The sequence below is a fragment of the Bactrocera dorsalis genome, chromosome 1, assembly GCF_023373825.1.
Source record: "Bactrocera dorsalis isolate Fly_Bdor chromosome 1, ASM2337382v1, whole genome shotgun sequence".
In the NCBI taxonomy this organism is placed as follows: Eukaryota; Metazoa; Arthropoda; class Insecta; order Diptera; family Tephritidae; genus Bactrocera; species Bactrocera dorsalis.
This window is the reverse complement of record NC_064303.1, coordinates 94,425,357-94,450,990: the sequence shown is the minus strand read 5'-3', so window position 1 is coordinate 94,450,990 and position 25,634 is coordinate 94,425,357. Positions and strand designations below refer to the sequence as shown.

General features: G+C 31.8%; 1 protein-coding gene across 2 annotated transcripts in view; it reads left to right on the top strand.

Moving 5' to 3' along the window:
- The window catches only part of LOC105233750 (leucine-rich repeat and calponin homology domain-containing protein), a 61,650-nt gene extending 36,810 nt beyond the window's left edge, over nucleotides 1-24,840 (top strand). The window contains exons 2-11 of one of the 2 annotated variants that reach the window (XM_049455004.1): nucleotides 816-1,193; nucleotides 4,551-4,687; nucleotides 4,807-5,050; nucleotides 5,228-5,726; nucleotides 6,608-7,372; nucleotides 7,440-7,548; nucleotides 8,508-8,645; nucleotides 8,712-8,789; nucleotides 10,266-11,864; nucleotides 24,255-24,840. In XM_049455004.1, coding sequence (XP_049310961.1) covers nucleotides 816-1,193; nucleotides 4,551-4,687; nucleotides 4,807-5,050; nucleotides 5,228-5,726; nucleotides 6,608-7,372; nucleotides 7,440-7,548; nucleotides 8,508-8,645; nucleotides 8,712-8,789; nucleotides 10,266-11,864; nucleotides 24,255-24,443 — 4,136 coding nt within the window. In that variant the 3' untranslated portion in view covers nucleotides 24,444-24,840. Of the gene's footprint in view, nucleotides 1-815; nucleotides 1,194-4,550; nucleotides 4,688-4,806; nucleotides 5,051-5,227; nucleotides 5,727-6,607; nucleotides 7,373-7,439; nucleotides 7,549-8,507; nucleotides 8,646-8,711; nucleotides 8,790-10,265; nucleotides 12,216-24,254 lie in introns of those variants that run through there. The other variant, XM_049454958.1, reaches the window with a different exon arrangement.
- Nucleotides 24,841-25,634: the final 794 nt, after the last annotated feature.

Sequence of the window (25,634 nt, the reverse complement as noted above, 5' to 3'; positions counted from 1 at the left end):
TTTTTGTAAAAAAAAAGTGTGTTTTTACAAATGTTGATATATGTATATAACCAATATATTGGTTGCTCGAAAAAGTCTTTTCATATTATGACAATAGATGTCGTTGCAGTCGTAGAAATTTGATTAGAAATACGAAAAGACTTTTTCGACTACCCAATATAACCATTTTATAACCAAAACCCAAATTGTACTTTGGTCGTTTCATAATCATCTTGATTTCCTAGCAGGCTATTAAATCAGATATTTTGAATTTCCTACTGGGCCATATGGCGGTGACAGCAATGTGTTTGCAAATGGAAAAATTAAAGGGAAGACAATGAAAACAAACAACTTTGTTGAAATAATAAAAAATAAACTGAAAACTAAACATAAATAAGAATAATGAAAGTGTAGCGTATAAAAGAAAATAAAAAGCAAAACAAAACAAGAAAAGAACAACAAAAAATAAAAATAAATAAAAATAAGCTTGTCGGCGTGCCTACAAGCTTGCCGGCAGTTCGCTGCCAGCCGTTGATTAATTTGAAGTGAAATACATATATACACATGTTCACAAATACATACACACGTCACAGCCACGCGTTTACCACACATTGCAACCGCTCCAATAATTGTGATACACCCTATAGCATGCAAATCCATTTCACTGCGCTTAATTCGTTGCTTCACGCTTTTCAATTGAATTATCAGCTCTTTGCTAACGCTCTACTTCTGCTCAACGTCTTTTCGCTGCGAACTTATCCTATCCAACCCATATAATTCCCACTAATTTATATAATAATATCTTGTTTTTTTTGTTCTGTTTTTTCTTTCAACAGATTTATCGCGTAATCGCTTTTGTGAGCTACCCGAGGAGATCACCACATTCTCATTTCTGGAGACGCTGCAGCTCTATCACAACACCATACGCAGCATTCCCGAATCGGTGAAGCATCTGACATCGTTGACGTATTTGGATTTGCGCAGCAATCAGCTGGCCGCGCTGCCGCGTGAGATCTGCTTTCTGCCGTTGCAAGTGCTGCTCGTGTCCAACAATCGTTTGGCTACGTTGCCCGATGAGTTGGGCCGCATGGAGCGTCTGACCGATTTGGATGCCTCGTACAATCAATTGTCGACGCTGCCGGCGCGCATTGGCGAGCTACGTTCGTTGCGTTCGCTATCGTTGCGCAGCAATCAGTTGATGTATTTACCGCGTGGTGAGTAATTACAAACATACCATACATTTGGGGTTTTTTCTGTGGTCCATAGTAATAATAAACAAATTGACGTAGTGTTTGTGCGATGGTTTCTAGTTTTTCGTACTTAATAAATATATTACAGGCATAGTTTTTATACAATATGTTGCTTATGGTGTAATAGTTTTGTTCATCTAACGGTTATATATACCGTCTGTAATTAATCGAGTTAGATGTGCAGTTATGTGTATCAAAATGCTCTTAAGGACCAAACAAAATGATTTCTGGGCATAAGTCTGTCTTCCAGCCCATCTTGGATAACTTCTGCAATAATTGAGATATTCTTATACAACTTGGACCTCGAGGAACTTATAATTCGATCCAATTTGATCATTGTCACGCTCCTAAGACGCTGTTATTCAACGTCAAAGATTGACCCCAACAAAACAAAATACACCGTTTTCTAAAATTTTTTTAATCATTTCAAAAAATACTCGATACAAAAACGGTCGATGGGTGCCACACGAGTTGAACCAAAAAAAAGCCCATGAAGCGCAAAAAACCGATCCATTCCAGAAGCGGATGTTCTTCTTTATTGGTGTAGACACCATATATGCGGTTCGTTCTTCCCCGTCCTGCTATATGCTGCAGGGGATGGACAATGACAACAACTGATGAGAAAAAAGTTTTGCGAAAGATTTATAGTCCTTTGAGCATTGGCAACGACAAATACCGCAGTCGATGGAACGATGAACTGTACAAAATATTCGACGACTTTGACACAGTTCAGAGAATTAAGAGACAAGGGCTACCCTGACTAGATCATGTTGTCTGAATGGATACAAACACTACAGCTTTGAGAGTATTCGACGCGGTAGCCGCCGTGGAAGCAGACCTCCACTCCGGTTGGAAAGACCAGGTTGCGGAGGAGCTGGTTACACTAGAAGCGTATGTTACTGGTGATAAAAAGTGGGTCCTTCATGACAATGGGCCTTACAAAAATTCTTAAATCACACCTTTACTGTGAGTAATACGTCGTCTGTACGAAGCCTTGGTTAATATGTAGTCGAGAAATTGTATTCTATCAGTAGAATTTCAGGGCACAGACATCGACAGTTGTTCGCCATAAACTTCGGAAACTTGTTTGAGAGGTTCTTATGACCTTATAGTCCGGAGTTGGAACAAAGTGATCAATAACTGCTTTTGTTTATGATGAATGTTTTTGTTTCGCCTCTAGAGAAGTTTGTCAAAAACGAATGTTCCAATTTTTTGCCTATAGAGACGAAAGTTTCTTTCGGTTTCGCCGACAGTCGGGTCGAAGTAACCGGATAGGCCTTGAATTATTATCCGGTAAAGAACTGTCAAATCGACACTGTTCCTCGATATTACTTCCGGAATGTTTTCTGCCGCTACAATAACAACAGAAAAAACTTTCTTTGAGAGTGGCATTATCGAATTAGTTTCAAAAAAGCAAAAAGTAATCCAACCAAACGGTGGATATTTGACTTCAAGCGCATTATGCCATCTATGCCAATCAAAACTTTCAAATATATAATACCTTATGTTACTGTGTCCAAAAGTACGGGGAATTCGTGTATAAAATGTATATTTTTATTTATTCCTCTGAATCGATTCCATTCCCTTCAAACTAATCCCCGTCTGATAGAATGAACTTTTGTCAACGGAAGTCTTCGAAACAGTCCAAATGGTATTTTTCCGGTCTTCAAAACTTTCTTCGAATCGACTTTTATTTCCTCAATCACGTCCCCATATTGGCCTTTGAGTTTGTCGAATAGCCAGAAATCGCACGAGCCAAATCAGAAGAATCGCGTGGTTGGGGAATGATGTGAGTTGAGTTTTTGGCAAGAAAGTCGCGAAGAATCAACGACAGTATTATGAAGAGGTATCGATAGTGAGTCCGCGTCAAGTGCATGCATCTTAAAGGATGACTACTCTTCATGAATTTCGTAACTGAACTCTATATGGTTTCACGAAGGATGATGAAGAAACCAAGAGTTGTTCGCCTATAATTTCGAACGTTTCAGATGACTATCTTGACGCAAACCGACGCATAACACTCAAATAATATTCTTTCTTGACAGTTCGGCCGGGCGTAAGGAATCCATAGTGCACCATACCACGATAATCACCACATCTAACTTTTTGATCATAGCGGTATAATGTTCGGTAGCAGCCGTACTTTGTCATTCCTTTCTAACTATAAGCTGAATTTCTTATAATTGTGAGTTCAAGCATTCCACTTATCGCAAATTCCATAGTAAAAAACATTTCACATAACTTTTTCATTATTCATGCGACAAATTCGCTAATTTCTTGAGTTTTTTTTCCCCATAACGAGTATTCAAACGATAAAAATATCAATGAAATATCACGTATTTTAGTGGTACTGAAAAATATAGGAATGTTTAGAACTACATATATCTCGTACAGCCAATCGTTCCTTTGAATGCGATATTCGTCGTGACCAATTCGCATTGGCTCATAAATCTTCCGCAGAACCATTCTCTCGAAAACTTTAACCGACCCATCACATGTTGTCGTCATCCATGCCTCTATATATATGTATATAGTAAGTGACTTGTAGAGTTTGGTCTTTGTTCGAGGAAAGAGGACTTTACTTCTCAGTTGCCTACTCCGAAGTAGCACGTAATTATCTGCGACTTCGAAGTTATGACTGTCAACAGTGACGTGAGAGCCTAGTAGCATGTGCGAAGATTGTTTTTTCTGATGACAGGAGATATTTTGTCTTGTCCTTGTTCATAACCAGACCCATACGTTTGGCTTTCTTATCCAATTAGGAAAAAGGTGAACTCTGCAGCTCGTATTAGTCAAGCATTTCCTGAGTTTGGCTTCGAGTTGCTTCTCTGTATCTACCGTATTCCCCAGATTATTTTCTGGTCTGAGATCTCAAAAGAATGCTCCCTGGAAAGAAATTTTTGGAATAAATGAAGATATGATCGCCGAAACTGAGGCCTATTTTGAAGCAAAAGACAAATCGAAGCTCCGCGGAAATCGTTAGGTGTGAATTGAGGACATTTAGCGTGAGTGTTGCTACGTGCTTCCGGAATTTAACTTTTACAATTTTTGCAAGGATTGGAAACACCGTTGGCACGAGTGCTTTGGTTTCAAGGGGGATTACTTTGAGCGGATGACATAGATTATGACGAATAAATGAAGAATCTTAAAATTATGAACGAGGTCTTACTATTTTTTGCCCACAGTAGGAAATTACTGTTTGCTCCACTTAATTGTACAAATTAATTGCTATAAATGTGTTTAATTAATAATAATTTATCACTAATGCTCAATATGAAATATGAAAATGCCACAATAATTATCTTAACTTGTTTCTCACAGAATTGACATGTCTAACGCTGGAATCGTTGGATGTTAGCAATAATCGCATCGCTAGTCTACCTCTGGAGATACGCCAAATGACTGCGTTGGTCGAATTGAATTTGGAAAATAATCCGCTTACGTCTCCACCTGCTAGTGTAAGTATACACACGTGTGAAAAATATTTAATTGCATTGCATTAGTTACACTCTCTCTCTGCAAATGCGCTTAATTTCTGTTACTTAATAACACCGGTTGAACTTTCTCTCTATTACAGCTCTGCATACGCGGTCTCGTACATGTCTTTAAATTTCTCGAAACTCAAGCGGCCAAAGATGAGAAGGGCTCTCGTGCCGGTGGCAATTATGATGGCTACACCACATTGCGACGAGCGCCACGCCATGCGGCCAACGGCAGTGTGCTCGAATCGAATCGTGTGCCGCGCTATCATCATGGCGCTGAGTCCGGCTACAGCACCTGCGATGGCATTGACAAGCGTTGGTCACACGATATGCCAAACGGTATTTAATGCACACTCACACACACACACCCATACACATACACAACCAAACAGTTATACATGCACTGCATACAATTGTTTTAATGTATTATACAACAACACACATCATAGCAATCATAGCAATTCAATCAACCACTAATCACAGCTCACTTATCCACTTCCTGTATTCAACTTACAGTTAAAACCAAATTGGATTCACCGGCACGTAGAACGCCAACCACACCGCCTCCCTCATTGAGTTCGGAATTAATGGATGCCTCGCTGACATCTAGCTCAAGCACAATCGTTGACGAGTCAATATCGTTGAGTGGCACGAGTCCGGGTGGCGGCATAGTCGTTCCAATGGCGGTGACTGCCGCCGTTGTTAAGCCGCTAAGTGCAACGGATTCGCCAACGAAACGCAAAGTGGATATGCAAGTGGCGGCGTCTGCGCAATCAGCGCCTGTCACACCGCAGCATCAGAATCATACGCTGCAACAACAGCAGCAACAACAACAGCACCAGCATTTAAACTATGCGCATTCGAACTCGAGTAATGGGAGTAATAACGGGAGTAATGGCTCATCGCCCGACCAAGACGATGCCATGATGGAGCATTATCAACAGATTGCTGGCGCACAAAATGGCAAAAACGACGAGAAGTCCAACAAAAATTTGGGAAACATACAAACCTATCGGTTAGTAGCGTGTTTATTAAATTGAAACAGTTTTTGCTTCTTGGACCGGGTATGTTAAGTTGCCATGATGTTTGTAAAACAGAGAAAGAAGGATTTCAGCTGGGTCCGTTGTTTTCGTTGTAGCGCCAGAATTCTGCCGATTTGACAGTTCTTGGACGAATAAAAATCCGGGTCCGTTGCGGTTTGGTAGAACTGATGGTGGGGGGAACGATTAGCTAGGCCTGTCTAATCGTCTGTCTATCTATAATTTATTTACGCGAACTTCTCCTTCAGTTTTTGAGATATCGATTAAAGGATTTGCACGCATCCTTTTGTTCCGAAGAAGCTGCTAATTTATAATGTCTTCGGATTCCACATAATTTCGGTTGTTGTTGTTGTAATTGGTACCTAATCTCCTTTAGGATGGACGGATTAGATAAGTTGTCGTTGACGTCATCCAACCGTAGGTCCAGAAAACGTGCTGTTTCGACGGGGTTGGACCAAAGAGATGAGGGATGTAAAGAGGTGGTTAGTGTCATTGTATGCTGGCTAGTGTCATACGTCAGGCTCTATTCTAGATAAGTAGGATTTTAACCTGCTACAGTGTCCAGCAAAGCTACGCAAAGGTCACTCTCGTTTCTTGAGGCAACTCCAGCTCTTCGTCCGCAATGGGTGGTGGTTGGACGCTTAGCTGATAAACGGTAGAATGAACTGACCGCCACTATCCCTTAGCATTGTGTGTACAGTCACAACAACGAAATCGCTTTACTTTTATCTTAGCAGAAATATTCTTTAGTTAGTAAATCTAACAGCTCTGCTTCCAAAATCCAAAACTGTGTTAAATTTTTAGATATTTCGGCAAACCAAATATATTTTAATAATCCAAATTTTCTTCCTTCCAGTGAATACAAGGAGGCACTCAAGCAGCAACGAAATTTAGAAGTCTCCAGTGTTTACAAAATCAAAAATAACCAAAAAATGCTGTACGACATGAGCGAGGCTTCGAATGCCTTGAATTCGATAGTGGGCAATATGTCACACCATGAGGAACTCAACGGTGGTGGTAGCGATAATGGCTGCAACGAAATGATACGAATTGTGAACGGTGCCAATAATATGCCACAACCGAAATCGATAATGAAGAATGGCGGTGGAGGTATGGGTGTTGGAATTGGTGTAGGTGTTGTTGGCAGCAATGGTGGACTAAATATGCTAAATGGCATGATGAATGGTGTTAATGGTGGTGGTGGTGTTGTTGTTGGTGACGCTGGCAGCGATTACTGTGTTGTAATACCAAAGAAACCGGTACAAAAGGTGACGCCGTCACGGAATACCGAATTAATGTCGTCGCTGGCGACGTCAAAGCAAATACAACCAGTCACAGCTAATGCAACAGTAACAACAGCAACAGCAGAGGAGTTGGAAAAAATGCTGTTATTACAACAGCAGCAACAACAACTGTCACAACAGCAGCAACAAGTTCTGAACGGTGATTGCATGGGTTATGTGAAACCCAATAGTCCAATGAAAACGCTTAATGGTGTCGGCACCGGTGGTGGCATGGTCGGTGTTGGCATACTTGCGAATAATAATAAAATTCCTTCAATCGGTGGTCTCAAATCGCCTGTGAGTGGCACAAATAAGTTGGGCACGGCGAAAACGCATCGGTAAGTGATTTGTGTATTCCTTATTTGGTAAAAAATACTAATTTGTTTTTTATTTAATATGCAATAGCACTGTCACCTGGAATCATGACATACCTGCGGAGAAACTTAGCTTTACCATGCGTCGCGAATTCGATCGACAGCGTGAGGAAACTGAACTAATGACTCAACTACGGAGTGTAAGTACACTGAAGTTAATTCAATTATTTGTAGAATTTGTAGAATTTAGTGTTGGGTGTCGTACTGCGTATCGAAGGGTCACTCTCGATTCTCGCGGCAACTCGTGCCCGTCGTCTGTAATGGGTAATGGTCCGAAGTGCAGTGTTCTGGCTTGTCTAAAGCTTCCCGTCTGTGTTTCTCTGCATTTAGGCGACCATGTTGGTGCGGCGTAGTTAAAGACCGGCCGACGGATTTCCGTGTATGTTGCCAAAACGTTTCTTTGTCCTTTCCCCATGTGCTGCCATAGCTACTTGAGTGAAGGAGCACAGGCTATCTATTGTCACGCCTAAAATCTTAGAGTTATTCAGCACCGTACGAGGTGATAGAGATTACCTCTGGTGGTTGAAGGAGTCTCAAAATGTATAAATTAAGCAGCAACGGGGGGAGGACAGCACCCTGTGGAATCCCCTGTTTAATTCTTCTCAATTTAGAACCGCTAAGGTAGTTCATAGTCCACCTCTTCAACCCTGGACGGAGCGTAGATTTTTCGTTCGTCAATTTTTGTTTTGTCAAAGGCTTTTGACAGGCCCAACGCTACGAAGATCGTCCTATCGTAGGGTGATTTTGGTTGAGGCCATCAATTATCTGGGCGCTTAGAACACTAAGTGCTTTGGTGAAGCTGTGCACTTTACGGAAGCCATGCTGGTGGTTTGCTAGACTCAGTTGATGAGTGAAAATCGAGAGTAGCAAGGTCTCAAGCGTATTCACTACTGGAGAAAGGAGAGTTATCTAGGCCAGCTGACTTAGCAGCCGTTGCTTGGTTTCAGAGCAGTTTTATAGACTCTATTGCCTTAAGTACAGTATATAATGTAATTTTTATGATCCTGATACAATTAATATTTAATTTTACACATAATTTCCATTACTACTTTTAAATTTTAATATTAAAATAAATTAAGTCGATTTCCAACAATTTCAGATCATTGAAACACGTCTCAAAATGACGCTACCCGAAGATATAGCATCCGCCTTAACTGATGGCGTTATTCTATGTCATTTAGCAAATTATGTGCGTCCACGCTCGGTTGCCAGCATACATGTGCCATCGCCTGGTGTCGTAAGTAGAAACATCTCCACAATCACATTTCAAAATGTTTTTAACAATATATTCTATTTATTGCAGTCAAAATTGACAATGGCGCGCTGTCGCAGAAATGTCGATAATTTTCTGGAAGCTTGTCGCAGAATCGGCGTAGATGAGGTGAGTCTTATGAAGCTATATTATAGTAATACTAACACATTATGAGCTCAGTGAGTGTAAATGGTTAAATAGCTTAGGAATAGCAGGCTGAATTGTACTTCGAACCGAATGTTTGGCACGAAAACAAAAACATTTATATTGAGTTTTACTTTCAAAACAAAATTTCATTTTAGTAAAATCGACGAGATCAATTCATTTGAGCTGCATTATTAAAATAATCATGCGCATAAAAATATGTTATAATAGAAGCTTGTTGGTCCCTTGAAAGGTGCTTTTTTATAGCATAAAAGAGTATAAAATGATCTAAATATCGATTTTGATTGGTCAGATCTGAACAACATGTTCGGAGATTGTACCGTTACCTTGGACAACAAGGATTTATACCAAATTTCGTGAAGATATTTTGTCAAATAAGAAAATTTTCCATACAAGAACTTGATTTGGGTCGATCAGTTTGTATGGCAGCTATACGCTATAGTGGTCCGATCTGAATTACACGTTCAGAGATCGAAGCGATAAGGAAGAAAATAATCCATGTCAAATTTCGTGCAGATATCTCGTCAAATAAGAAAGTTATACATATGTACAATAATTTGATTCTGATTGTTCAGTTTGTATGGCAGCTATATGATACAGTGGTCTGATCTATGCAGTTTGTTCAATTGTAGCGTTGCTTTGGACAATAATCTATGTCAAATTTCGTGAAGATATCTCGTTAAATGAAAAAGTTTTCCATACAATAACTTAATTCTGATTGTTCTGTTTGTATGGCAGCTATATGCTATAGTGGTCCGATCTGTGCAGTTTGTTCAGAGGATGTATCGCTTTCTTAGCCAATAATCTATGACAAATTTCATGAAGATATCTTATCAAATAAGAAAGGTTTTCATATAAGAACTTAATTAGTATCGACCAGTTTGTTTGGCGACTATATGCTACAGTGGTCCGATTTGAATAATATGTGCGGAGATTCTAGCGTTACTTTAGACAAAAATATATACCAAATTTTGTGAAGATATCTTGTCAAATAAGAAAGGTTTCCATACAAGAACTTGATTTGGATTGACCAGTTTGTATGGCAGCTGTATACTATAGTGGTCCGATCAGAGCAATATGTTCAGAGATTGTAGTGTTGCCTTGAACAATAATCTATACCAAATTTCGTGAAGATATCTTGTCAAATAAAAAAGTTTCCCTTACTAGAACTTAGATTCAAACGTCCCTTTTGATGGGACGTTTTGAAGACCATAAACCAAATTATTCGCAAGCTATATACCTCACTTTTAACATTTTATAAACTAACATATATTGAAAGAAATGTACATATTTGTATATACTTATGAGTGCACCATGTAAAATCCCTCACTTTCCCATGACCCCCCCGTAAAAAACAAACATACATACCTCATTAAATTATTAATTTGTCTAAAACGGTCTAAATGCAAACAAAAAATCTGTTATTGGTGTTGGTTGCAGGAGTTGATTTGCTCCTGTGCAGACATTGTGCCCCCCTCCGACGACGGATCCAACAACAGCAACAGCAATAACAACAAAAATTCCATAAATAACAATGAACCCCAACAAATCCAAAATATGCCAAATATAAATGAACAAAATGACAACTCACAAACGCTACCGAATCCATCGGCTGTTTTGAAAACGGTTTCGGCGTTAATCGCCTTGGATTACAATCCACATCATCAAAATATACGCAATTTGCAACAACAATACGAGCTGAAGTTGAAATTACAAAGGCAGCAGGAAAAATTGAAGCAACAGCAACAACAAGAAGAGGATGAAGTGCAAGAAGCAAATAGCGCAAAATGCCAAGAACAACAACATAAGCAGGCGCAAACAACAACTTTCGATTTTCAACGTCGCTGCGTGTTGACACAGGATGGGCGCGGTGGCGATGGCGCCTTTGAGCACGAATATGAGCACCAACTCACTGCAACCTGCACCAAAGAACAGATGATGCAGCCCACCTTGCATACGCTTGCAAGCCTAGACAATTCCACATTTAATTTGAGTGCCAAGTGTCATTTCGATGTGACCGTGCTCACGAACGGACACGGTGTTGGTGGAAGTGGTGTTCGCGGCGGTAGTGTTGGTGTTGGTGTTGATGAAACAGTGAATACGAAAGATTTTGATAGTGACGATATTGATGAAGGCGTCGGTGCCGAAGAGGAGGAGCGTGATGAATTTGATGCTTCGGCCAACGGTGAACATTACGGTGGACAAAGTCACAGCAAACAAAAGTCGCAGCAGCAGCGCAGCAATAATCATAATGTTGTCGATTTTTTTCGTCATGCCAAGTTGAAAACATTTCAGAAGATTAAATTCAACTTACTCTCCTCGTCCGGCGCTACATCTTGCATCAACTATGGACACGTGAACAACAGTCAGTGCATGTTGCAAACCATTGTGGAAACGGAAAGTGAAGTAATTGGTGGCGGCAGTGGTGGCGGGGGTACTACGGATAGCGACAGTAAAGTCAACAACAACAACAGTGGCGGTGGAGGGGGTGGCGCTTACCAGCTGATCAACGAGAAGCCAACATTCAACGAGGAGCTGAAACTGAAGGTGGAAAGCCGTGCCATAGACGGAGCGGGCAACAAATACAAACTGTATGATTTAGCAACGCTGCAAAAGAAAACACCTACTGTGGAGGTAGAAGAAGCGCTACCGATTGTCTCGAAACGTATCGAATTCTTCGAACACTCATCTGCTGGCAAAGCAAACTCAAGCACAACCTCATTAAATCATAGTCTAAATGGCAGCCTTAACAGCAGCAACAAATCAAAATCCTCAAACACAACAACAGCTACAACAACTGCAGCAGCAGCATCGTCCGCAGCAACAAAATCCAGCAACAACAGCATTTTCAGCATCTATCGCGTGGTCGATGTGAACGATGGCAAATCGGTCAACAGCGCCAAACTCTTGAATAACAGTAATGTAGCTGGCGGTCTTGCAACAGCCGAGGAGGCAGGCACTTCTTACCTGTTGAAGCATGATTCGCATGTGCTTACAATTATACTATCGTGTGTCTTCATTGTAACATTTTTGCTGTTGGTCTTCTTTCCATTGCCCGGATAGGAGACACGTCACCGGGAATTGTTGTATGCCACATTACTTTATAGAGCTTAAGTGTAGATTTAGTGCGGTGGAAAATGCTACTACTGCAAGCGCAGTTGTAGTAGTTGCTGTTAATTTTAAGTTGTCTAAGTTATACCAATTTTTTTTTTGAGGTTATGTCGCTTATAAATTAAAGTAACGCGTTTTTTCATATTGAAGGCTGCAAAAGTTGAAGTTTTTTATAAGTATTTATGGGTTTAAAGCCGCCTCATGCTTAAGAGATTTGTTGCAAGAAGTATACTATATTATAATTTATATTTACGAAAAATATTATTATTAATTTTAAATTTTTTTGAACGCGTATTTTTTCAAAAAAGTAAGAATTGATTTTAAATATTGATTTTGTTTCATTTTTTTTATTAAAAAGTTTGTTAAGTTGATAATTATAAATATTATTGTTTAAAAAAATTTATTTCATATTCTTAATTAAAAGCGTCAGTTCGTATTTTCATTTCCGCTAAATAATTTCATAACTTATGCCATTTTAATAACCATTTCTTTAAGATTGTATATTTTATTACTTAAGTGTTTAAGCATAATTGTAAAAAATATCTATAACCTCACTTTTTTTTTATTAAAATTTTAATACGTAAACTTTTTCAGATAACGATTTTAATTAATTTTTCTATGTCTGTTAAGTTTTGACTTAACTTATTGCATACATATATTTTACTATTTATTTAATTTACTTAGCATCCAATTAAACAGTAACATAACCTTCAAATAATATTCACATAACGATTTTCTAAAACTGAATTATTATTCTGGTTGCTAAGTTTAGACATATTTTTCATATTTTACATATATATTGTATTTTAGTATTTATTTATTAGTTTACAAGTATTCATACTTTTAAAGTATTATAACATAACCTTACTTTTTTTATATTGAACTATTTTGTATATAAAACTAAAAAATGTGCTCTTAACTAGGATTCATTACCGTCAGCTTGAAGTTTACAATTTTTGGTTCCAGAAATTTTTGTCGAAATATTTAAATTAGATTTGAATTTACTTTAAGGTGGTATTCTAGTCTATAAGCATGAAAATCAGGGGTCGTAAAAAAACCAATATAAAAATTTAATGCTTACAAAAACTAGTAGCTGACAAAGTGGGGGACACAAAACATTGGCACGTGACCATACCCACTGAAATAAAAAGAAAGAAAATCATAAATCTAGACTATCTGGAACTACGAAAAAGTTGGAAAAAATTTTCAAGAAATGGCGACTTCCTTAAAAAACTGTTATTTTTGACTGCTTCGATTTGATTTTTAAGTATTAATATAATTTTTTTAGTATTAAAAATTTATATGTCAAGTTCCAGTCATAGAAAAGTCTATAAAGAAGAATATTTCAAATTTTTTACTAAATCGGTCCAGTAGAAACTGCAAAATCGTTTTTATCGTTTTGAAAACGACACTTTCTCGAAAATTGCGCTTAACGTTTTAAGCTGAACCTCACTAAAACGGTTTTTGAAATGATATGAATTTTTTCAAAATTTGAAAATAATTTAATTTTTTTAAATCCTTTTAGAAATCTATTTTTGAATATCTAAACCGTCAAATTATGTAAGAAAATTATTTTTTGATATTTCAAAATTTCTAAACTAGAATACCGCCTTCAAACATTTTTTAAACCGAGTTCGTAGTAGTCAAAATATTGGTTTCGAAAAATGTTTCGAACTTCGAAAATTAAAAAAAAAATTGTTTTAGATATTTTAAAATTTCTGGACTTGAATACCGCCTTCAAACATATTTTTATATCGAGTTCGTAGTATTCAATACATTAAAATATTTGTTTCGAAAAAATTTTCGAACTTAAAAAAAATGTTTTAGATATTTTAAAATTTCTAGACTAGAATACCCCCTTCAAATATTTTTCATACCGACTTCGTAGCGTTCAATATTTCAAAACATTTGTTTCGAGTAATTTTTCGAACTTCGAAAATTAAAAAAAAATATGTTTAGATATTTTAAAATTTCTAGACTTGAATACCGCCTTCTAATATATTTTTATATCGAGTTCGTAGTATTCTATACTTCAAAATATTTGTTTCGAAAAATTTTTCGATCTTAAAAAAAAAATGTTTTAGATATTTTAAAATTTCTAGACTAGAATATCCCCCTCAAAAATTTTTTATACCGAGTTCATAATATTCAAAATTTCAAAATATTTATTTCGAGAAATTTTTCAAACTTCGAAAATTAAAAATTAAATATTTTCAGATAATTCTAAATTTCAGGACTAGAATATTTCCTTAACAAAATTTGTATACCGAGTTCGTAGTATTCAATATTTCAAAATATTTGTTTCGAAAAATTTTTCGAACTTCGAAAATTAAAAAAAAGGTATTTCTTAGATATTTTAAAATTTCTAGACTAGAATACCGCCTCCCAACATTTTTTTATATCGATTTTGCAGTATTCAATATTTAAAAACATTTGTTTCGATAATTTTTCGAACTTCGAAATAATTTGAGAGCATGAAAAAGAGAGAACGTTTGTACTATTTCCAAGACTTTTTCCTTCCAAATATTAAGCAACTAAGTCGTAACATATTATTAATGAAAAATATTCCTAAAAAAATATGTTCACTCTTCCAACTAAGACTCCAAAGTTTATGCATTTTTGTGAAACCAAAGTTGAATGTATAAATTAAGATAGCATTGTTAGCTATTAGTCTAAAAAATAGTTAATAGTTTATAGCGTTTATAACATCAATATACTTTGAAATTATGCTGCCTGTTTACATAGCTGTAAATATTTGAGTATAAACAAGATTGTCTTGTTTTTATTAAACCAAAATATTGAAAAAAGTAAGATGGCTGAAGTTGAAAAAATTTACAAATTTTTGCTCTTAATATTTTTTGTGTAAATATTTTTTTTGTACAATAAAAATGAATCTGAATTCCTGAAGTTAAAAAAATTGAAAAAAACTTCAGACTTAAAAATATTTTGTATATTTGAAATGAATTTGAATTCCTTATAATTTTTACATTTTGGATCTGGGGAATATTATAGGTTATTATATGTATATTGCTTTTAATTGTTATTAATATGTTCATATGATTATTTATTTATATTATTTCAAACACATATACAACAAATTTTGAGTATACGTTCAGATAAAAATTACCTTTAGCTTATAATGTGTGTATTTTAATTGATTAATAATAATAATAATATTATAATATATTTTTTAAATTATTATAACCTATATTCTTTAAATATACTTTTTATAAACAACATTTATCTAAGCAGAGGCTGCATAACTGTACTTAAAAGTGCATTTCGTAATGAAACGAAAACCAAATTATTTGCATAGACTTGAAAATGAAAGTTTTTTATATTTACTTTTTACAATTTAACATTTTCTATATATATGTATATATATATATATTTTCCCGTAGTTGCTAGGTGGAACATAGGGCCGCATTTTCTATGCTTTATATTAAAATACTTTAGATTAAGAAGCGATACATTTGGTATTTATTTCGATAAAAAATTAATTTGTAATTTATTGCCACTTATGAAAAACAAAAGGCGAATTGATATAAACAAAAGCAAATAAAAACATTCAATCATTTTATATATACATAAATACATATGTGCGCATACGGATTTATACAAAAAGTTCAATCGCCTTAAAATTTATAATAATATATGTATGTCTAAGAGATCGGGCAAAAATTCGTATGAAATATTTATTAGCATAAAATTACTTAATACTTTTAAGCGCGGAGCACAATATCCGAACATATTTTAATTTTTATATTTTCATGGAATCTAGTTGTCTGTTGTATTGTTTTAATATTTTTAATAATTTGTTTGCACATATTATTTCATTTTATTCTTCTGATTTTATTTTTGTTTTTAATTTTTAACACATTTTATTTAATATTTTTTAATTTTTTTTCTCTGTTTTTTTTGTTTTTTTTTTTCTTTAACTATTTAACAGATTTTTTTTGTAAGTTTTAACATATTTTATTTTTAATTTTTTTAAATCATTTTTATAAATTCTTTTTATTAATTTTTTATTATAATTTTAATTAATTTTTTTTATTTTAATTAATTTTTTTTTATTTTAATTAATTTTTTTTTATTTTAATTAAATTTTTTTTAATTTTAATTATTATTTTTTTTTAATTTTAATTAAATTTTTTTTAAATTCTTCAAACATTTTTTTCTTTCGAAAATTAATGTTTTTTAATTTCTTTTCGTATTTTTTTCAAAATTTTCGCAACTTTTTGTTTTTAGCTTTTCTAGTGCTTTTTTTTGCTATTTTCGCGTATTTCAATATATTACAAACCGAGTGTATAATCAAACGACTTAAGTGTATATTATGCACAATATCTATTCCAGTTCTGCAAAGGAACTCTAAACTTAATTATATTTAACAAATTTGCTTCGAAAATCTCTAAATAAATTTTAACTGAATTTTGGAATGAAATATAAAATTTATTATAAGAAAAATTCTTTTGAAAGCGCACTAAATCCATAATCTTAATTCATTTATAACACTTGCCAAAATAAATGCTCAACTTGCCGTCATCTGTATTAATTTTCCTAAAAAATTAAGACTTTTAACAAGAACTGAAAGAAACTTACCTACCCACCACTATGTTTATACAAATAATGCTGCTTAACGAAAGATTTTATATTAAAAATAATTTTTTCCACACGCATAAACGTTGACTGAACATTTTAATGGAAATAATATTTTTTTAATAAAAAAAAATATAAAAAAATAATTTTTCGTAAAAATAATTTTATTTTTTTTATTTATAATTTATGAAAATTTTAATAGAAAAACTATTTTTTCATGAAAAGAAGTTGTTAAAAAATAATAATTTTTGATAAAAAAAATAATAAGAAATAAATTATTTATGATTTCTGAAAATTTAAATAAAAAATATTATTTTTTGATACAAATGTTATTAAAAAATAATAATTTTTGATAAAAAAAATTATAAGAAATAAATCATTTATAATTTCTGAAAATTTAAATGAAAATAATTTTTTTTTTATAAAATACGTGATTGAAAAAATAACAAAATAAATTTTATAAAAAATAAAATTATTTTGTTTTGAAAAAATTTACAAAAAAAAATAATTTTTGATAAAACAATAAAAAATAAAATATTTATGATTTACGAAATTTTTAATGAAAATAATTTTTCGTAGAAAACGTTTTTAAAAAAATAATAATTTTTAATAAAAAATAACAAAAATTAAATCATTAACGATTTCTGAAAGTTTTAATGAAAATAATAGCTTTTGTTTTATAAAAAACGTCATTGAAAAAAATAATACATATTTTATAAAAAATAAAAAATAAAATTATGTATTTATGATTTCTGAAAGTTTTAATGAAAATAATAACGAAAAAATAATAAGTTTTGATCAAAATAACAAAAATTAAATTTATTCATGATTACTGAACATTTTAACGGCATTTATTTATTAAAAAACCTTATTAAAAAAATAATAATTTTTGATAAAAATAATAAAAAAGTTATTTATTTGTGATTTATGAAAATTTAAATTTAAATTTTTTATAAAAATATAATTTTTAATAAAAATAATAAAAATTCATGGAAATAATATAGAATAATAAAATAATATTGTTTTGAAAAAATTATGATTTTTTATTAAAAATTATAAGTAATTTGTGGTGAAAAAATTTATTTTTTGATAAAATTATTTGTAATGAAAAAAAGTTTTTTTTTTAACAAAATAGTAATTTTTATTAAAAAAAAAATAATGATAATTTGTATTGAACAAAAATCTTATTTTTTTGAGAAAAATTATTTGTATTACATTTTTTGTAAAAAAAAATCTTTCGAAAAGCAACCAATCAGCGCTTAATAACCTTATAGCACATATTTAATGCCATGCATTGCATTTAATTACATTAACAACGAACTAATTACTTGTACCATTACCCTAATGAATTACTCGTAAACCAATTATTATACGATAACTATGCGGAACTTGAATTTAATCTGCTAATGATATGCTTGAGTTTAAATATTTATACATACCGCTTGCACACATACATATATACCCACTATATACATATGTATATGAAAGCGAAATGGAGAATAATTCTAGAAGCTAGTAAGCAACTGCTTTAATAAATTATTGCTAACTTAATTTAAAACCAATAATTTATATACACACTATAATTAAGCGATAACCAAAAATTAAAAAAAAAAAAACAATTTAAATCTGCATTGTTGAAGCATGCGAAGCCTCGATCGGTTAATTTGTGGCGCGTTGTTTTAGGGTTGGAAAGCGAAAACGTTAAAACAGCGCATTGAAAAGTTTAAGTTAAGCAAAATATTGTAAACCATTCACACCTGTAGCTACATACAGACACACGCATGTGTACTGATTGGCGTTTAGGTTAGTGAGTTTAGAGCGGCGTAGTTAAGCATTAAGAGCGTTTTGTAGTTGTTAGTATGAATTAATTGATGGAAATTTATTACATGAAATGCAAGCAGGGACTAAACGGTGGCCAAGTTATTGTAAACTGAAATTATGCAGTAATAGATGACAACAACAAAAAATGAATTTATAAAAAAAAAATTATTCACTAAACATATAAAACATATTAAACGATGAAATGACTTCAAAGCGTATGCAAGAAGTGTAGTTATGTAGTACGTATGAAGTTTAAATGACATGGTTGCCATGTAGCACAAAACAAAAGCGCAGCGCGCACAAATCAGAACGCTTGTTTGGTATTATTTTAAATCAACTAGCATCGATATATGCAATGAAAATGAAAAGTGAATTTTATATATACATTCTAACTGTTTTTTATACCTTTTATAACGGAAATACATATGTACTATGTGTATTTATTGACTAAGTATGTAGTCGACAATCGAACCGAAAAGAAATTTTAATTTAGAACTTTCTATAAATTTTTTTATTGTAAATATGAATGTAACATGGTTTGGCAAGCAAGAATTAGTGAGTTTTTTAAGATGTTCAGCTTTTTCGAATATCAAACAGTGCTGCTTAATTATTTACATACATATTTGTGTTCATATAGGAAGGAAACATATCGTGACCTAAAATGCAAAATAACTTAACATCACTTTTCAGAAGTTTGCAGATGAAGGAAAAACGTGATAGTAGAAACCACTTATACTGAAAAAAAGATCGAGTTTTGGTTATAAAATGGTTATATATTGGTTATCATACACTCAAATTTAAACAAAATTTGAGTTTCAATTATAAAATGGTTCTATTTTGGTTATTATATCTGACAGCGATTTTTTTTTTGTGATGATCATTTTAGATGACGATATATCAAATTTGATAGTTTTGAGTTAGACAGTTTTAAATATTAAGCTATTGTTTTTATGGTTAAATAATTTTTTTTTATTGTAAAAAATGCTATGAAGCTTATTTAATAAATATTTTTTTTGTTTATAAAGAAGTATTTTCTTGCGAAACCTTTTATTAAAATTTTTTTCTGATAGTATTTTTTACTATAATGCTAAATTTAGTTATAAAAACGGAGTATTCAGTACTAAAAATAATAAAAATACTATACTTCATTCAATAATAATTACAAAAAAAATAATAATTAGAAAAAAAAAAAATAAATAAATTTTAAATTAAAATAAAATAAATCCCATTATTTAAACGAATTCTAATTAATTAAGGTTATTCAGGTCTAGACGCCTATATTTTGAGCATTTTTCAAACTAAGATAAAAAAAAATTAAAAAGTACATTTTTACTATAATTTTTTACTATAAACATTTTTTTACCATAAAATTTTGCTTTCAACTTTTTTTGCTATAAAATTTTTTACTATAAGTTTTTGCTATAATTTTTTTATAGGATTTTTATTGAGATTAGCTTATAAAAACTTACAAAACAAAATCCAAAAATCATTGAATTACTGCATGGTGCAGTGAGGGCCGCACAAAAACAAAAGACGTTGTCTTCTGGTTGACATGATTCCAACTCTTGTAGTGCTCTAAAAGAAACAAATTGAAAAAGTTGTTCAATAGTAAAGCTGTTGCTATCGGATGGACCTTAAATTTTTAAAAAAATTATTTCCTTACACCAAAAATAATATAATATATTTTTAATATTAAAAATTTTCAGAATAATTCCATTATTTGAACCAATTCTTATTACTCAAGGAAGTATTTAGGTCTAGATGTCTAAATTTTGAACATTTCTCAAACTAAGATAAAAAAATTAAAAAACATTTTTACTATATTTTTTGCTATAAAATTTTACTATAAATTTTTGCTATAAATTTTTTTACTATAAAATTTTTTTTTACGATTATTATTGATATTTAAAGCAAAAAAAAAACAGATGTTGCCTTTTGGTTGACGTAATTCCAAACCTTCTGGTGATCTAAAATAAACAAATATAAAAAAATTCTTCAATAGTAAAGATGTTGCTATCGGATTGATCTTTGTCAAAGAAAATAAAATCAAAAAAAAATCTCGATTTGGAAAAAACTCACTTCTTTTGATCTTTTCGATTTTTTTAATTTAAAACTAAATTTTTTTAGAATCAATAGCATTGAGATGTATTTAAAATTTCGAAAGATTCGGATAAGTAGTGTCAACCATCACAAAAAAGTGGTTTCGAGAAAAAATGTGTTTAAAGTTTACGTTACCGGATTTGGCGATATATTTGAATATCTAAAGTAGTGAATTATGAAAAAAACATTTTCAATTTTTTTAGTTGAAAATTAAATTTTTTATACTTTTAAATATCTAAAAAATATTAAAAATAAAATTTCGTTTTTTTTAATGAAATTTTAAATTTTTATGATAGTGCTTCCTAGACATATGAACATAAGCAAATATTTCTGTATATATCCAGTAGCATGATACGAAATTTACCTACAGTTTATTTGTTTACCTTTTCGAAAATTTACACTTTTTTACTATTTTTCATAACTTCTAAAACATTTATTTTGAAAAATAATTCGTAAACAGTGCCTTAGATTGATTGAAGTAAGATGAGCGCAACAGCATACGCATACACACTACCAAAATGAACGAGAAATGATAGAGAGTGAAAGAGAGAGAGTGTGTTGGCGCTAACATGAGAGCAATATGAATATGCAGCTGCAAAGTCAGAAAAACTGCAACTAACTTAATTACCTATTTGAAAGAGAGTTTCAATTTTAACAGTCTAACGAATTGCATTTTCAAGTGAAAGAAAACAAAAAATTATTTTGAAATTTTTTTTACTCTAAACTAAAACCAAACAGCAACCAAACAAGCGTTATGTATTTGTGCTGCGTCCAGCTAAAAATATATAAATCTATTTTCATACGAACTATTCACTAGTATACTTTTTCACATATACTATATAATATACCCCTTATAACTATGAGAACACTATACACTAACATTCCTGAAATCTAATTTGCTTCGAAACGAAAATTTTGCTAAAAAAACTATACCTATACTAAAAATAATTATAAAACATGTATTATTACTAAAGCGAGCGAAACGAACGTATACTAAACTGTAATTAGTTTAAAAATGATTTATATGAGTATTTAATTACTGAGAGAAACGAAAGTGTCGAAAGAAATTTATATAGAAACATACACACACATATGTTGGTCAAAGCTTCCAAGCTGGTTTAGCGTTAGCACTCTTTGCTAGCGAATCACTTTATCCATACCCAAGTGCATATATACCAATTTACTTAAGCACACACACACACACATAAAAACAAATGCAACGCTGCATTTTTAAGCATATTTACATACAAACCAATGTACGTGCATATAAATCACTGCAACACCAACCAAAATGCATTTATTGTAATCATTTGCTAATATGAAATAAATAAATAGCAACAACAATAACAGCAACATATTTATTGTACTGAATAAAATTGAATATATGATTAACTTTTGATAAGAAAAGACTTTTTGTTGGTTTTAATTTTAGCAATCTAATAGAAGCATTAAGGTGAGGTGTGTAAAATGGGTCATGAGGGAGGTGTGAAATTTTTGGTGCAACACAGTTTTTTTTTAATCTATTAATATGTATGTATATAATTAATAACCAAGTTATAAAAATCTTAAAGAATTTATATAATTTTTGAAAATTATTATATAGTGATATTAATTATGAATATTTTTTATATATATTATTTTTTAATTGATTTAATTTTTTTTTTAATTTTAATTATTTTTTTTAATTTATTTATTGTTTTTTTTATTTAAATTTTTTTGGTTTAAAAATATATTTCACTAACCTCTATGTAAAGTTTGTTAACTTGAATCATTATACAATGATTTTAATTATAAATAATTTTTTTATATATATATATATAATTTTTTTGTTAAAAAAAACATTTCACAAAACTCTTTCTTTTTTTTTAATTTAATTTTTTTTATTTTATTTTAATTTTTTTTATTTAAATTTTTTTTTTTAATTTTAATTTAATTGTGTATTTTATTAATTTTTTAAATTTAAATTTAATTTTTTTTTTTTAATTTTATTTTTTATTTATTTTTTTATTTTTTTTTTCTTTTTCATTTCGTTTTTTTAATTTTTTTGTAATTTTTTTAATTTTAATTTTGATTTAGTTTTTTATTTTTAATTTTAATTTTTTAATATAAATTTAAATTATTTTTAATTTAAATTTTTTTTTAATTTAAATTTTTTTTAATTTAAATTTTTTTTTATTTTTTTCAATTTAATTTTTTTTTCTTTTAATTTTATTTATTTATTTTTTTTAATTTTTTGTTAATTTGAATTTATTTTTAATTTTTGATCTTTTTTTGTTTAAAAAAGTTTCACAAACCTTCAGGTAAAGTTTGTTAACTTTTGCAATGAGAACGAACGTTACCCAGTAAGCCATAAATTTAGTTACCGACTAGAGACTTACTAAATAACTGCCCAGCATTTTACGCCTATTCCAGTACAATAACAGAATTAGCATAACTACTAAACATACACACGGTGCAACTCATAAGTCCTTCGTCTAAGAATTTTTTTGTTTACGGAGGGAGTATCCTCAAAAGATACTCTGTTATGATGAACCTCAGAACGACTAATAAGCTCGCCGCTTACATATTCTCAATTTTCCATAGCGGAACCGAATTTCGTCCCAAGAATAAGCTTTAGCCGATTGTCCTTTTCCCTTAGGTCTCTTAGGCCTACTTCTCGTTCAACCCTTCTCTCTCTCTCTGCGTTGCGTTGCCATTCCTTTCCATTCTTTTACTCGGTTGCACACATATTGAGATCAGCTCATCTGAATAAAATTTTCTGGCGTCAGCGCCTCTTCTATGCGTTTTTCTAGTTCTGCTCTTTCATTATTATTTGTTTTTCTCCCATTGCCAAAGAAAGAGCAATCCCACCAATCCTCCTGCCCATATTTGTGTAGATATTTGCTAAAGCAGCCATGCCCAGGCAGAATTTGGCTGAAGTGGTTATCGGTTTCACCATTCTTCGTTTCTACCCATGCTTTCACATTTCTAATGAGCTTTGAGCAAAAGCTATGTATCCATCTAACTTTCCTCGTTTCATTTTAGCGTTCCTGCAAATCGGTTAGATTCGTTTGTCTTTTCTTCTTTCTGTAAGCTTAAATATTGGATAATTACTCCAGACACAAAAATATTTTCAAACAAAACGAATTATAATTATCCTATCCAGAAAATGTTAGTGTACCGATCACTAATATATGTAGCTCTGGACCGAAATTTTTGTTTTAATACCATTTTGGAACAATGCCGTTCCCATTTGAACCTTGATCGAGCCTTGCAATTCTTTACCGTTCTTCTCACCTATACATTTTTTCTTTTGAGAAATACAGAAGTTACTTAAACAAACTTTGAGGCAATTTTTTCTAGGAACTGTTAGAAACTAACTTATTTGAATATTTTGATAATTAATATTTTCCTTTTTCCTATTTAATAAAGGAATGTGCTTTCCGAAGAAATTATACTTTGAGGGTAAAGTGGTGTAGGTTGTAGGTCACAGAAAGATAATTCCTCGAGTTACCCATTTTTTGTACATATGTATGTATGTATATATGAATTACTTAAGTCCAATCTGGATTTTTTTTAGGTTTTTTTTTATTCACTGTGTCTCGGGTCAGAGCATCTCCTTCGACGCAGTTTTCCTGTTTTCAGATCCCAAAAAAATATTCGCCGGAAAGAAATTTTCGTCGACTGAAAAAAAAAATTGATTAATAAAATATAGTTTTATTTAGCCCTAGCTGACATCGCAGTTTCCACCATAACAATTTAATTATTTTATGGAAATTTATTTATAATAACCAACTTCTTTATTGCCTACTCTCATTACAGAATCTCATCTGCTGCGCTGCCGATGTGCTAGAAGGCAAGGGAGCGGTGCAAGTAGCCATAACAGTTGGTGAACTCTTCCGTCTGCACGCTAACGGTGCCACAGGCAACGGCACAGGAGGCGGTAGCGTGTCGTCGAAGTCACCGACGCGGGCCACGCGCGCCACATTATCACCATCGCCGGTGGTCTAAACGAAATGCAAAAGAAAAAGTGTAGTAAAATGAAAGAAAAAAAGCTTTTAACGAAAAAATAACGCGAAATGAGAGTGAAAATTTGCAAAAAGTGTTTGCTTGTGCAGAAACAGGTGAAGTTACAAATGCATGCGGTAGCTTTACTCCTCAAGCCAACAACGCACGCACATTTCCGCAATTAAACCAAATTTTTATTGAAAGTGAAAATTTGAAATAACGAAATTTTTGCAAAATTACAAAATCGACGACGTTGCTAAAGGGGTTCCTCGACAAACGAGAGTTGTGAAAGTGGATTTTTTATGTCAAGAAATTCATTTAAAACGCTGTGTGGCGAGCAAGTAGGATAGAGTTATTTTTATAGTTACCAAAAAGTTTAACCTACAGGTGTTTAAGTAAGGTATGTACACAAACACATGCATACATACATATATTATTATGATGTATTTTGAATTTTTGTAGAATTTGTTGAATATTTTAAGTAAGTGACAGACTGTTAAAGAATTTTATCGAAATTTTTTTTTAGAAATTATTTTATTGTACATACAACGGACAAAGTACCGCTACACATATATAAGTATACAAAACTAATACAAACGATATACACCGTTAAGTACATTACATACATACATACATACATACTTATTATTATTACTAAGTTTTAAGTAAATACATAATGAATAGTCCTCGTACTGAAGCAAATGGAAAACAAATACCAAAAAAACACTGTTGTCACCTTTTCATCGATAATGTTAAACACTTTGCACATTGTTTTCGCCATTGTGTTATGTAATATTCATTTACATTTGCCTCACTACTTACTTACGTATATGTACATATGTATTCAAATGCATATACAAACCAAACATACAAACCTACAATTTAAGCTGTGTTTACGGATTTCACTAGTTTGCAACATAAAAGTCACTAATTTAGTTATTAGAAATTATTGTGAAACTTTTTTATATTATTTATTTGTGAAACAAAGAGTGAAAACACACATTTTTTTAAGGTTAGTTTAGCGCGTAAATTACACGCGTTTAAGTAAACGAATTAATATTAATGATATAAATGATATTTAGCAATGTAATAAGCATTTTGAAAAGCGTTAGGGGTGTTCACAGTGTCCTTTGCTTTGTTTAGTTGATTGAAAACGATCATATGCTAACATAGTAAAGAGATAGAATGCATTTT